The sequence below is a fragment of the Phacochoerus africanus genome, chromosome 13 (assembly GCF_016906955.1).
Source record: "Phacochoerus africanus isolate WHEZ1 chromosome 13, ROS_Pafr_v1, whole genome shotgun sequence".
Taxonomy (NCBI): domain Eukaryota; kingdom Metazoa; phylum Chordata; class Mammalia; order Artiodactyla; family Suidae; genus Phacochoerus; species Phacochoerus africanus.
Genome location: NC_062556.1, coordinates 23614871 through 23629216, shown reverse-complemented (window position 1 = coordinate 23629216; position 14346 = coordinate 23614871). Strand labels below are relative to the sequence as shown.

Here is a 14346-nt window from a genome sequence, read left to right as displayed (position 1 = left end):
CGTAACCCACTGAGCGAGGCCAGGGATCGAACCTGCGTCCTCCTGGATACTAGGTGGGTTCATGACTGCTGAACCATGATGGGAACTCCAGGGTTTTTATCTTTAGCTCCCAGGAATTAAGACAGTTCCTGAACTTCTGTGTTCCACTCAACGTTTATATTCTAATTCTTGAAATCTAGGCTTCTACAATTCTTTAAAGTTGCAGAGTGGAAGATTTAATTTTTCTCCCATATTCGGTTGTCATTAAATTAAAAAACAGTGTTAACAGCATACTGCCTTGCTTGGCTCAGTCCTAGATAGATACCTTATTTTTTTTGAAAAGGAAGACTTAAAGGAGATACCAAAAAAAAGGGCTCACCTCGGTGGTGGCCAGCTTCCAGCATCTTCTGCTATCAGCTTTGGTGTCCTATGAAATAGAAAATCCTACGTTCACCCTTGATTTAAAAGTCTTTATAAAAGAGACTTTCCTCTGGGCAGTTATTCCGAGAGCAAAGAGGTATTATTATTATTTTTTAAATGAAAACTATGTTTGCAGCACTTAAAACATTGGCAAATACAGCCATCTCTATGCTTTTAAGGAGCAGTGGAAAGCCCACTGAGTCGCTGAAGCAGTTATGGGGAGGTTTTCCCCCCCCCCCCCCACATGCACCATAGCCATGATGGCCAGAGATGTGGGAAAACATTTTAACACTTCATAAAATTCTTTTTCGACAGCAGAGACAGAGGAGCCAGATTTCCCTTGGCGGAAATTAAAGAAAAAAAAATGTTTAGTGGAGACGTTCCTGAGAAGGAAATGATTTCAGAAAAGGGCTTTTTAGGCAGGAGAAATGTGGACGAGGATGCCCATCTGCCTGAAAGTGGGTGGAGGTGGGGGGGCGGAATGAGATCTAAGATGCAGTTGATGCCATTTCCTATCATAAATGGGTCAAGGTTCACACGGAGATCAGAAACCCCTCACATTTCAGAGAGGCTTTTACGAGCTTAGTCAAGTAAACAGATGAGGATGTGGCAGAGGAGAAGGGTCGGTGCAAGATGCAGCCCCTTGGACATGAGTTCTGTCCAGACTGCATCACCAGCAGGGGGCCACACACACTCTGTCGGGGGAGGGGGGGTTGCAGGAGGGTAACCTCCCCAGCAAGGCGGAGTCTGGGCGTGCGCAGGGAGAACCACCCGATCCCCTGTTTCATGATCAGCTCAGGAACTAATGACATTTTGGCTGGGTCCTGGCAGGTGCCTGTGGTGTTCAGACATTCACAGATGTTCAAGGGTGGATGTTGTTTGATATGATAAGGGCAGGTGAATTGTCAGGGTGGGAAGAGACCCTAGGGGTTGCCTGGAAAACCCTTGTACCATAGAGGTGAGAGAATGAAGACTCAAGGAGCTTCCAAGACCTTCCTCAAGTCACCTGGCGAATGAATGGTCAAGCTTGGATCAGACCTGGAATCAGAACCAGGATCTCTTGGTGCTGGTTGAAAGTCTCAACACTGTTGGCTCTTTTTGAGATCTAAGATGCGGTTGATGCCATTTCCTATCATAAATGTATAAAGCAAATCTGCAGGATGGTTCTAACCTTCCCGATCTCCAGGTTAAAGTAACATTAATAACAGTGCTGTAATACTACTTCTGCAAAATTCTCAAGTATAGCCGATGTATTTGACCTTTAAGGAGAATGGCATATTAGAGCAAAGCCAGTTGAGATCATGGTTTACTCCCCAACCCAATATTTAGAGTATTTTTTTTTTTTTTAGGGCTGCACCTGTAGCATATGGAGGTTCCCAGGCTAGGAGTCTAATTAGAGCTACAACTGCCTGCCTACACAACGCTGAATCTGAGCCACATCTTCAACCTACACCACAGCTCACAGCAACACCAGATCCTTAACCCCCTGAGCGAAGCCAGGGATCGAACCTGCAACCTCATGGTTCCTAGTCAGATCCATTTCCGATGTGCCACGATGGGGAACTCCCCAACACTTAGAATATGTTTTGCAGTTATTAGCTTCCAGCCCAATTTCCAATACCACCTTCGTTTCCACCAACAATATTTGATCAACAACCAGTATCTGTATTGAGGTGCTTCCAAGAATTATGCCTGAAAGGGGTGCTGTGAGGTGGGAAAAGAGAGTAGTAGATGCTTTCTGTCTCTATTTAGCCTCAACTCAGGACAGAGGAAAAGCCCCAAATGCCCAAACCTGATGCTGAGAAAATAATCAAATGCTCAAGTAGACAGGATTAACGAGCACTGCAGAGGGAGCAGAAAGGGAGGCAGTTAGATGTACAGAATAGACAGGGAGGCGTCATGGAGGAGGTGTCACAGGAGCTTCGGTTCTGGCCTGGGAAGGAGGGGAAATACTTCAGACAAAGGATGGGGAGGTGGGAAAGAGGGTCCTGTTAGAGCAGAGGCAAAGCCTTCCTTTTCTAACCAGGTGGCGGTGTCTCTATGCAAAGGTGATGCTAGCACACTTCTTCCACTCCACCTGTAAACTGTAAGTTTACAGTTATAATCTCCTCCTCTGATTATTTTCATTTTTCATAAGCACATGCACACACACACACACACACACACACAGAAAGCAAACTGTCCAAGGAGCCAAGAGGCTTGGGCTCCAATCTGCCCAGAAACCACCAAATGATTAGAGCCTATCAGATGTCCTCCCTGAACCTCAGTCTCCTCCTCTAGAAAAGGAGAGCATTTGGGGGCCAACGAGCCTCTGAGGCCCCCTCCAGTTCTGATATTCGACAATGTCTACTTCCCCGTCCTGCTCATTGACATGCATGGTAGGTACTCTTAAATTAATATTAATGAGCCCCTCTCTGTCGTTGCCGTCTGCTTCCCGTTTGCCTTTTCCCCACTTTGCTCCCTTCCCTCTCTCCTCTCTCACCAGGAAGCGTGCTGGGCAAGTGCCCGAGTGGGCCTATCATGGAGTGTTTAAATTTTCATTAGATACGTGTGTGTTGGAACAAGGCATGCACAATTGATCATCCTGGCATGCATATTAATAAGTGAGCGCTGTGCGACATGCTTCTTCAACTTTCGAAACAGCTCCTCTTTGAGCTTGGAAATGACAAGCTTCACTCATCACCGAAAAACTCAAGATGGGCAGGCCTACGGGGAGTTCCTATGAGGTACCCATGTTTAAAAAGAAAAGATCAAAAGCTGAGAAAGCCTCTCAGGTGGGAAGGTGTTGCGCGATGGACAGGTTAAGCAACGACACAAGGATGACGCGAGGATACGATGACATAAGCGTGAGAGGATTCGCATCCACATCTAGCAGATGAGATCCATGAAGCTGGCCCGGAAAGGAGGGCAAAGCCCCAGGTGCCCCAACGGGACAGATGATGCTCTCACCCAGTCTTCGAAAACCACACATCCGCGGTCAGACGTGAAAAACCGATCCTAAGACGTGTGTGGATACTGTACTCCCCCAACTCTAGGTTGGGTTTAATTGCTGCTCTTTGACACTTTACGCCAAGGCTCAGGTGGCAACAATGCCTGTGCACTTTTTTTTCGGCCGTGCCCATGGCATGTGGAAGTTCCTTGGCCAGGGATCAAACCTGCGCCACAGCAGTAACACCACCAGATCCTTAACCCCCTGAGCCACCAGGAAACTCCTCTATTTGCTTTAAATATCCAATCCTGGAGAGAAGGTTAGAACTTAAATGTTGGCAGAACAGAGACCCAACAAAGCTAGAAGGTAACTGCTGGCCTTTGATGTAAGACCTTGAAATAAATCATGTTTTCTTTATGTTATTATTCACGGCTCTTGATTTTTTGCCTTTGAGCAAATGCTTTTTGTTCAAATAAGAAAGCCAGGGCGAATATGGTAAGACAAGGAGATGTGTGCCTTCGATCCAGCTTAATGAATCAACACTCAATGGAATTTCCCGTCTCCTGTTCCACCAGCTGGCTATTTCCAAAAAGCTTATATAGGGACCACACTTTTAATGTGCTTGGAATATACCTGAATGTTCCTGGGAGTTGTTCAGTGGGTCCTCCCTCCAGGATACCGGGCTGGCCCCACTTGCTGGAATACACTGGCTCAACAATATACCTGCTTCCAAACTGCCTACAAACGGTTCCCTGAAACCGGACTTTCTAATGGAGAGGCGCCCCTGGGATGCTAGGGGAACGAACGGCAGTGACACTGGGGGGGTCATTTATGGGGGAGGGTGCAATCGCCAAATAACCATATTTCCAGCCACTGTGGGGAAAACAAGCTGAGAGGTAGGTCCTGAACCTTACTGGTATCCCAATCTAACTCAAAAGGACCAAGCCAAGTGGGACTCCTGGGGTGTTTGCCAGGAATATGCATGCCGATAAATGGGGGTATGACTGGTTCTGTCTTTGGGAAAATATGGCAAATATGTGTCTTCACACGCAGAGGCTGTGGACTTGCGCAGCTATTGATTTAGAGGCAGCTCTGTGTATGGACACCCAACTCACCCTGAGGCCACCTGGGGGAAGCCGGAAAAGGGGCTGAGACAAACACAAGTCCACCAGACGTGAACTGAGATATATTTAAAAATTCAAAGGATGAGAATATGAACACACATCTACCCAGCAAGCTAGGTTACTGCTAATATTTTCATGACGGCTTTCGTGGGTAGAATTTGGTTCCCCTTTGCATCTGGGGAATTGTCAGCTTTGTAAAAGCACAGAGGAACGAATGGAAAATTCTGAGATTGCTCAGTGAGCCATGCAATGTTCCTGTTCTACCTCGCAGGCTTCATTCCAGCTGAGGCGCCCATTTAAAGTCCCTGCCATCTTGGGGTCATCCTGAAGGGTCCTGGCAATCAGGGATGCACATGAAGGTCCCTCGGGCCCTCAGTGACTGGGGCGAGGACCCCCTGGACAGCTCACGGTTGGGGAGGGGGGGCGCTGTCAAGTGCAGCTGGGGTTTTCACAATCTCTGTTGACAACTGCTGGCTGCTGGAATCCGTCCCAGAATCAAATGCCAGGGTTAAGGGGGAACCTCACAAATAGTAATAGGAAGATGGGAGAACGTACAGGATGTCAGACAGTGACAAATGGGGAGATGTCAACATGAGCTTTCATTTATTGTTTATTCTTCTGCCCCAGCTCTCCTAATAGCCTCTAGCCTGTTACCAAGGGTCTGGGAAAAGAGAGCAATTTCCGACAAAAGCAGAGCTGGTGAGCTCTTTTAAAAAAAAAAAAAAAATTGCAGAGTTTCCATCGTGGCTCAGTGGTTAGTGAACCTAACATCCATGAGGATGTGGGTTCCATCCCTGGTCTTGCTCAGTGGGTTAAGGATCTGGCGTTGCCGTGAGCTGTGGTGTAGGTGGCACATGCAGCTTGGATCCCAAGGTTGGTGTGGCTCTGGCGTAGGCCGGTGGCTACAGCTCCAACTGGAGCCCTAGCCAGGGAACCTCCATATGCCGTGAGGGTGGCCCTAAAGAGACAAAAAAAATGTTTGATTACACACACAAGGTGAAACCCCGTTATCCATAGACAGTGGTAGCGCCAATGCCGAACTGTTCTGTGAGGCTCCTGGAAGCTTCTGGACTCAGTGTTTCAGACTTCTGTCCTTCCAATGTGCTCATCCATTCACTCACTCATCTACCAAAGGTTTTCTGCATATTTCCACGTTCCAGGCACTTGATATGTATCAGCGACTAAGAGAGACATGTCCTTTCCTTTGTGATGCTTATTATAATAACGGACGGAAAGCAGATGACTCATTAAATGAGACCCATGTGGACCAGTGCTCCGAGGACCTGATGAGATGCAGGGGTGGGTCAGGAAGCCCCCTCTGGGAGGGAGGGACTTACAGGATGAGAAGGATTCAGGCACGAAGAGTGCAGGGAAGAGCACACCGGACAGAGGGAACAGATGTGCAAAGGCTCAGAGGTGGGAGGCGGCTCTGATGGGATCGGCACGAAAGAAGCTGATGGGGATGACATGTCATGAGTTGAGGGAAAGCTGACACGGAGGCAAGCCCGGAGAGCGCTGGGCATGTGAGAAGGAAGGTCATTTTAGGTGCAAAGGGATTTAAGTGGGGAAGATAGGCTCCGAGTTACATCAGACAATGTATGAAAAACAGACTGAGCTGGAGTGAAGGAGGAAAGGAGGGATTACACAGCAGAAACTGCAATTCTCCCCTCCTTCCTTACTCAGAGAACTCCAGTTTTATGATGGAGAGCAATGAGCCCAATCAAAAAAGGACATTTCCTATTTTCCTTGTCACTGGGCATGGCCACATATAATAACTCTGTACAATGAGACATAAATGGAAGTCTGCTGGGGCTCTTTGGGCCAGTTTTGCTTTCCCACTTTACAGGTGCAACCCTTTCCTCTTTCTTCCTCCCCTTTTTCTTAGGTGATTCAGATCCGTGAAAAAAAATGATGTGATGGCAGGAGCAACTGCAGCCCTCTTACCCATCTAGGGAGGCTAATAGCATCACAGAAACCTCAGGCTTATTAACAGCCTGAACCACTGAACCAGTGCCAACAGACACAAATCTAGATTTCACTGTGCATGAAAAGGAAATACTTCATTTAAGACACAGTGTGGTGGGGTTTTCTGTTAGATGGACATAGTATCTAGCTGACATACCAGGTTCTTACTGTAGGTCAGGTGGCCTGCACTGAATGGTGGTGGTGAAGAGGAAGAAAAGGGGGGTCAATTCTGCATGTTCAAACAATGGGTTTCCTAGATGTGGCCTTTGCTGGTGGGGGACAGTGGGTATAAAAAGGACTTACAGGGTTTTGGTCTGAGAATTTATTAAAGGGGGATGTTAAAACCCAAAGAGGAACAAGTTTAAAGCTTAAAAGCAAGAATTTCACTTTTGATATTTTGTAGATGAGGTACCTAAATATATCTATAATAATAACCTCTAGTCTGGTGGTTTCCGTGAAGCGGGATTTCTCTCCAAAATTTCTGGCCTTGCTTTTCAGGGAGCAAGAGCACAGCAGACCCTGGAACAATGCGGGTTTGAACTGCATGGGTCCACTTACATATACTGCAATACTGCTGCATCCGTGGTTGGTTGAATCTGAGGTTGTGGAACCGCAGATAGGAAGGCACACTGTAAAGTTATGCAAAGATTCTTCACCATGCAGAGGGTCCAAGCTTCTAACTCCCTGCGTGTTGATAAAGGGTCACCTGTACTCACCCCCCTCTGCTTCTCTGCGTGCTATGTGATACACACAGGTACAGGCTCCAGAAGCAGCAGCCTGCGGTGCTCGCATCTGCCTGTGGCCAGATGCTTAACCCCCAGGTCCAGCATCATGAGGCCCATCGTTGCTGCAGATCTCAACCCCATCCTCCAATTCTGCTTTTATCAAGAGTTAAACGCTGATGTCTCTAACCCCACATGCTGGACTTTTTTGTCTCTCACAGGTTTCACCCCTGGGCTAGCCGTGCTTGTTTTTAACAGGTGGGGTGTGTGTGTGTGTGTGTGTGTGTGTGTGTGTGTGTGTGTGTGTGTGTGTGTGTGTGTGTGTTTAGGGCTGCACCCAGGCATACGGCAGTTCGTGTGTGTGTGTGTGTGTGTGTGTGTGTGTGTGTGTGTGTGTGTGTGTGTGTGTTTAGGGCTGCACCCAGGCATACGGCAGTTCCCAGGCTAGGGGTCAATTCGGAGCTGTAGCTGCTGGCTTACAGCACAGCCACAGCAACTTGGGATCTGAGCCACGTCTGCAACTTACACCACAGCTCATGGCAATGCAGGATCTTTAACCCACTGAGCGAGGCCAGGGATCGAACCCGCATCCTCATGGATCCTAGTCGGGTTCATTAACCCCTGAGTCATGAAGAGAACTCCAACAGGTGCTTTTTTATTGCCAGAAAGAAAAACCCAAATCCTCCCTTATTCTACAGTGTGGCCTGCCTTGCTCTTCTCCTTGTGAGAGTCAAGGGTTGAGTCTTTCCTGCCCGAGGGGACTGTACACTGCACAGAAATGAGGATTTATTTAAAACTGAGGCTACTGAACAAAAGGCAATCAGCAATCAGCCATCGGCCATCGTCCTACTGTTCAGGCAGTTGGCTTCTTGCCATAACTTTGCAGGAATGGCATTCTTGGCATGGTGTGGCCTTTCTCTCCCGCTCCTCTCTGCCGGCAACCCACCCTACCCTTCTCTACCTACTAATCCATCCTCTGCTTCCCTCCTTTAAAGGGAGTCTCGGTATCAGTACTTGATCCAAGCCCAGACAAGCACAACTTCAGAACTGCTAGGCATGCGCAGTCAGGTCAAAGGAAATTGCTCACCACCGGGGACTCTAGGTAAGGCATCTGACCATGCCTCTCTCAGATACAGCAGTTCTGTTTTCCTGTCTTTCCTTTTCCTTTTTTTTTTTCTTTTTTCTATAAAGACAGATGTCCCAGGTGGGTTGGTATTTGGTCACTGCTCAGAGTTTATGTTTGGGAGTTTCCTTATACGATATTTAACGCTGCAGCCAAAATGATCTCTAGACAACAAAGTCACCTAAAACACATTTGTAGTTAAGATCCTGCTGTTTCATGCCCTTCTCACTCCTCATCCTGATGGGTACATTATTGCTGGGGTTTACACTGATGAAAGAGGTGATTGGCATTTTGGCACATCCCCTCACTGAAAAGAATACTTATTCTCACAACGAACATGTAAATTGCATAGACCGCCGGCCCGTGGGGGATCCTGCACCTGGTGTGGAAGACAGCGACGGGACTGTCACAGTGTCACTCAGCGGCTTTTACCACGCGAAGGCACATCAGCCGCCGTGATGCATTATAACCACAGACACAGAGAGAGCGCCCGCAAAAAAACACACGCCCTTTTTTTTGAATAGAGCCCTGGGTAATTACCCTGACTACTGTTCTACGAGAAAACCTCCTTTATGCCTGCTCATCAATTTAGGATCTGGACATGAAAAATTACCGGCATTAAGTGGTTAAGGTGATTTGCTTTCCAAATGAAGACAAAAAAAAACAAAAATAAAAAAATAACACTGCAGAAACATCTCTGCTTCTGACTTGCCCGTGTTGACAGCCAAGGCTCACCTCACATAAAGGATCCTTTTTCTGATGGTACCTCCCTCCTAAAGGACCACGTGGGAAAGGTGATCAGGGGCTGCTTCCTACTGTTGGCGCCCCCCGCCAGGCAGGAGGGTGGGTGGGGGTGGCCGCCCTGCAGGGGTGGTGTGAATTCTCGGTGGGTCCAGCATCCCCAGAAGCATCTGTCCGTCCCACCCCTGGGGACGGGACTGGGTGTTCTGCCGAAAAGCTACAGAAACATTGCTCACCTTGAGAAGTAAGCTCTCGGGGGCGGGGTCCATGCTGCTCCAAGTTGCCCCAGGACATGACATAGGTTATGAGGTTTGCCATTCGTTATGGAATAAGATGGGAAATTACTGGACTACTTACCCCCAAATGGGAAAAAAAAAAATGAGGACACAAGAAAAGGCAAACTCACAACAAAAGAGATGGCCCCTCCCAAGTGTTACTTACATTGCGTGAGGATCCCAGTTAAGGCGTTTTTGAAGTTCTCCTTGGCCTCCTCCATCTCCTGCTCGTGGGTGGCTTTCTCGTTCATCAGCCGGCGGATGTGGCTGTTGGCCGACTGGACCATGGAGTAGAACTGGTTGGCGGACCGCCGGTTCACCTCCCCTCGCTCAATCCAGGACAGCAGCACAGTGATGGCCTCTGAAAACTTGCTGTCGTCTGGAAACGGAAAATCACCAATGCCCAAGTCAAGCGGAGGCAAGATTTGGGTTTCCGCTTTGGTTCCTCTCTCAAGGCAGAGCACAGTCCATCCCAATGGATATGTTTTCAGAACTTGACCCATGAGCTTCCCCACGACTGACGGCCCCATCATCACTCAGCTTCTCTTTTCTCATCTAACTCCACGGTACCGCAGAGCCACCCAAGAAGGTGGTTCATGCTCTCATCTACCAATCTGATGAGCTCGATTGCAGAAGGTCTGTTCTGGGCATCCTTTATTTTTTATTTTTTTATTATTTTTTAATTACTCAATGAATTTTATTACATGTATAGCTGCACAACAATCATCACAATCAAATTTTATTGCACGTCCATCCCAAACCCTCAGTGCATCTCCCTACTCCGCCCCCAACCTGTCTCATTTGAAAACCCTAAGTTTTTCAGTCTGTGAGTCAGTATCTGTTCTGAGCATCCTTTAAAATACAGTAGACCCTCATCCTTCCATCAAACCCAGACTTCTCTTTCTTGAGACTGGCTTGGAAAACTGTTACTCACCTATTTGTTCGCCAGTTCATTTCGTTTCTCTTTCATCAGAAATAGTACACAGCGATACTGGTTTTCTGACTTAGAATCTGCTGGGTTGTCATCAAGATTTGGATGACAGATTAAGTTACTTTTAAAAGCGGGTGTAATGTAAGATATTGTTCCCAAGGTGGTAGTAGGAATACGTCAATTCTTGTTCCACTGATTTCACTTTAGGTTTAATGTAACCGATTTGATTAAGCTCGAAATTAGAATATTTCTTTGCTTTCAACAAAAGAGGACCTGTTCCTGGCGTGAGTGGTGTTTGCTTTGGAAGGCTGTTAGAAACCCATCTGAACCTGGTTTGAACGGGGTGGGGTGGGGCTGGGATGAGGGGACAGGAGGTTCCGCCTGTAAATAAGTGATGAAGTTCATTTCAGAGAAGCCAAGAGACTTGCCTGTTTGCACACAGTTACCGGAACCGTGTTGTACGGTTTGTAGATGGAGAAAAAGCAAGTGTGAATGTAACTCATTTAATCAGAACTGGAAGTGGTGTGTCAGCTATTACAACATTAATCGAACCCAATGTTGAAGGCTCACTGCGTATTTTCCAGACAAACTTGAGGACAAAAGCCTTTCATGGGTTTTTTTCCTACCCTGAGAAAATGGGATTTAAGAAAAATATCCTAGAAACTAGCACATTTTAACTATACGGCTAAAAACATTTTTTTTAATAAAAAAGGAAAAATCTCCTGCCTTTTCCAAGTAAACGGCGGAGAGTTTGAATTCTAAAAATAAGGAGCAAAATTAGACTGAGTGCTTTAGATTCTTACTCATGGATGTGACAAATACCAAGTGCCTGTCATGCTCCGGCCACTGGAGATAAATGAGAGACACCCCTGCACACCGGGTGTGTATTATATTGTTTATATATTACTATATACATTGTTGGGGTTTTTTGTCCTTTTAGGGCCGCACCTGTGGCATATGAAATTCCCAGGCTGGGGACTGAATCGGAGCTGCAGCTGCCGGCCTACCCCACAGCAACACAGGATCCGAGCCATGTCTGTGATCTACACCACAGCTCATGGTAACATTGGATCCTTAGTGCAATGAGTGAGGTCAGAGATTGAACTCATGTCATCATGCATACTAGCTGGGTTCGTTACCCCTGAGCCGCAATGGGAACGCCCATATATTGTTTACAGATATAACCCACACTCACACAGATGCATACATCCGTATATGTATAGACACTCCAGGTGAGCAGATAGAGGGTGGCTCATACTTGGTCATTAAAGCTCTTTATTTTATTTGACTCACCAGATGTTTTGTAATTGACCACTGTTGTTAGTACTTTACACACCACACGAAGCCTGCATTTGCGCGGAGTGGTTTGTGAATTTTGCAGAGCCCTGGAGAAATACCAGGAGCATCTTTGCTCCCAGAGACCCCCTCCCAGACCAGGGCACAACTTCATTGCTGCGGCTGCCGCCTGCCCAGGAGGTACACGCACTGAGTGAAGGCAGAGTCCCCCAGCCCAGTGCCCGTGGAGGGGGGTCGGTCTTCTCCAGGGTGGAAATTGCTCTGAAGCTGGGCCAGCATCCTGGGCCCTCCCTCACCTGGGCAGTGCCAATCTGGGCTTGGGGAATCAAGCATTTTTCCTGTGCACACCTGCCCCTCTGGCCTCACACCCTGACCCCAAGGAGATAACTGGCCTGGGAAGGGTCCACGGGGTGGCCTGCATGGGAAAGCTTGGCGTTTCCTTGCCCATCACAGCCCACAGGGAGCCAGTGTGCACTTGCTCAGCGCCATAGCTGGTTCATGTGGTTTCGTTAACTCTGGAATTTCAGTCTGAGTTCAACCCCTCAGTGAACTCCAGCTGTAGTGGGTTCTTATCTCATTTCATGGACCGGAGCGGCTTGTATAAGATAGAATCCATCACGTAACTTAACACTGCGTTCAGCCCGTGGAGAGGCCCATAATTTAGCCTTATGCTTCTGGGAGCCCCACTGCGACGCTTACAGTCGGAATAAATTCTGCCTCCCTCACACTCTCTGCCTCTCTCCCTGCCAATATGTGTTAGGAGAATGGGCCTCTGAAAAGACAGCAGAAACCGCACGAATGCTTAGAGGAAATCCTTTTTTTTTTTTTTTTTCCTCTTGAAAAATAACAAGAAAAAAGAGAACTCTGACTTCATGGACCATTTTTCCCTTTGGCTGTGACTTTCATCTCTACGTCACACAAAGAAAAATCCTGGATGTTTTTGTTACAGAGCTTCCAAGGAGAGAGAGCGATGTGGTTCCATCTTTCTTTCACTCGCATACGGGGCCCATCTTTTTTTTTTTCCTCTTGCTTGTGGTCACTCAGTTCATAAACACCCTAATTTATCATCAGGAAGAACACACTTGAACTTTAAAAACAGATGTCTGTTCGGATGATCTTTAAAAAAACCAAATTGTTTTTATCTTCATTTTTATTTTTGGCTGCGCCCAGGGCATACGGAAGTTCCAGGGCCGAGATCGAACCTATGCCATAGCTGTGACATGAGCCCCGGCAGTGACAACGGTGGATCCTTAACCTGCTGTGCCACCTCGGGAACGCCAAGCCAATCTTATTGTTTTTTACTCCCAGACCTAAAGCATAAGTTCACCAGCAGATTACAGTTAATTAATTGTTCTCAGAAAGAGAAAATACAATCCGAGGATTAAGCAATTGAGAATACACAATTTTAAAAGTCAGCAGGCAAGAGACTGTCTAATATTGTAACAAGGAATAAATAGTAGGCAGAATTCCATTTTCTTAATATATGTATACGTCTAAGTTAAAAATCTCTATGATATTGTGTATCTCATATTTATACATATATATGGCTTAGTACATAGTTTTGAAAACTCCCAATTTCATTCTCATTTCTGAACTTTCTGAGGCAGGCTGATGGATGACGGATGTGCTGACATTCAAATTAACTGTGAGAACACTGGTTAACACGCAACTGCTAAGTCTAGTCAGTATCTGTTGCCACGTAAGACCAGACTTTGTTAATTACGACCAAGTCAGCAGCTCCCTCTGAATGGCTATAGGAGGGCATCAGGAATGGTTATTTTCTTTTTTTCTTTTTTGTCTTTTCTGGGGCCGTGCTCGCGGCATATGGAGGTTCCCAGGCTAGGGGTCTAATCGGAACTGTAGCTGCCGACCTACACCACAGCTCACGGCAACGCCAGATCCTTAACCCACTGAGCGAGGCCAGGGATCGAACCCTCAACCTCACAGTTCCTAGTCAGATTCGTTAATCACTGAGCCATGACAGGAAATCCAGGGAATGGTTATTTTCAATAACCAACTGCAGATTCAATTTGGGATTCAGCGGAAAGACCACGGAGAAAACAGAAAACAATATAAACTAATTTAAGCAGGATGTGGACTGCGGCCGTTCATGCAGAAAAATATTAACACTGCTCGTAGAAATCACACCAAAGACGCACTGAGAACAATTCCTGATACTTGGCAGTGAACACTCGTAGGTCTAACTCTGAACATGGGTGCCCTTTAGAAACGAAAACACGCAGATGTGCCTTCGCCACCGTAAGCACTGGGAAAACTGGCACATTAGGAAGGGATTACGGACCTTTTGCTCACCAAAGATTGCCCAGTGTTTTCTGATCGGTGTCCTCATACTCTCACATCCGGGATACCACAGATGCTTGCCCCCTGGCCTCCCGATCTACATTTTCCCCTTCAATCCGCCCTCCATTCCATCACTGTCCTCTTTGTGAAACACTTTTGCATATAATTGCGCATCCTAGCTGGGTCACCTGCCAGGCTGCCTTCAAGGATCAGCCTAGGTGCCTTTCACAAAGGAAGCTCTCCTGTAACCCTAACATGAATGAGGCCCACCGCTGGGTTTCCACGGTGCCCTACATATCCTGCCATTCAAACACTCGTCACTCTGTACGGTAACTGTCCGTTTATGTATCTGTCTCTGGTTCTGAGGGGCTCATGTGACAACAAGACTTCCCACACATGTTTCAATCTTTGGCTCACTCTGCGTTTTCCCCTTTGTACTTTATTTATTTCATTAGGCTCTGTTTTTTTTGTTTTTTTTTTTTTTTGTCTTTTAACACCCACACCCATGAATGTGGAAGTTCCCAGGTTGGGGGATGAATC

General features: G+C 47.0%; 1 protein-coding gene across 5 annotated transcripts in view; it reads right to left on the bottom strand.

The window, feature by feature from the left end:
- ENOX1 (ecto-NOX disulfide-thiol exchanger 1) overlaps nucleotides 1-14346 on the bottom strand; it is a 659885-nt gene that overhangs the window by 153580 nt on the left and 491959 nt on the right. For all 5 annotated transcript variants that reach the window (XM_047756005.1, XM_047756008.1, XM_047756006.1 and 2 more), the window contains one exon: nucleotides 9445-9657. In XM_047756005.1, the coding sequence (XP_047611961.1) occupies nucleotides 9445-9657 (213 nt within the window). The remainder of the gene's footprint in view (nucleotides 1-9444; nucleotides 9658-14346) is intronic.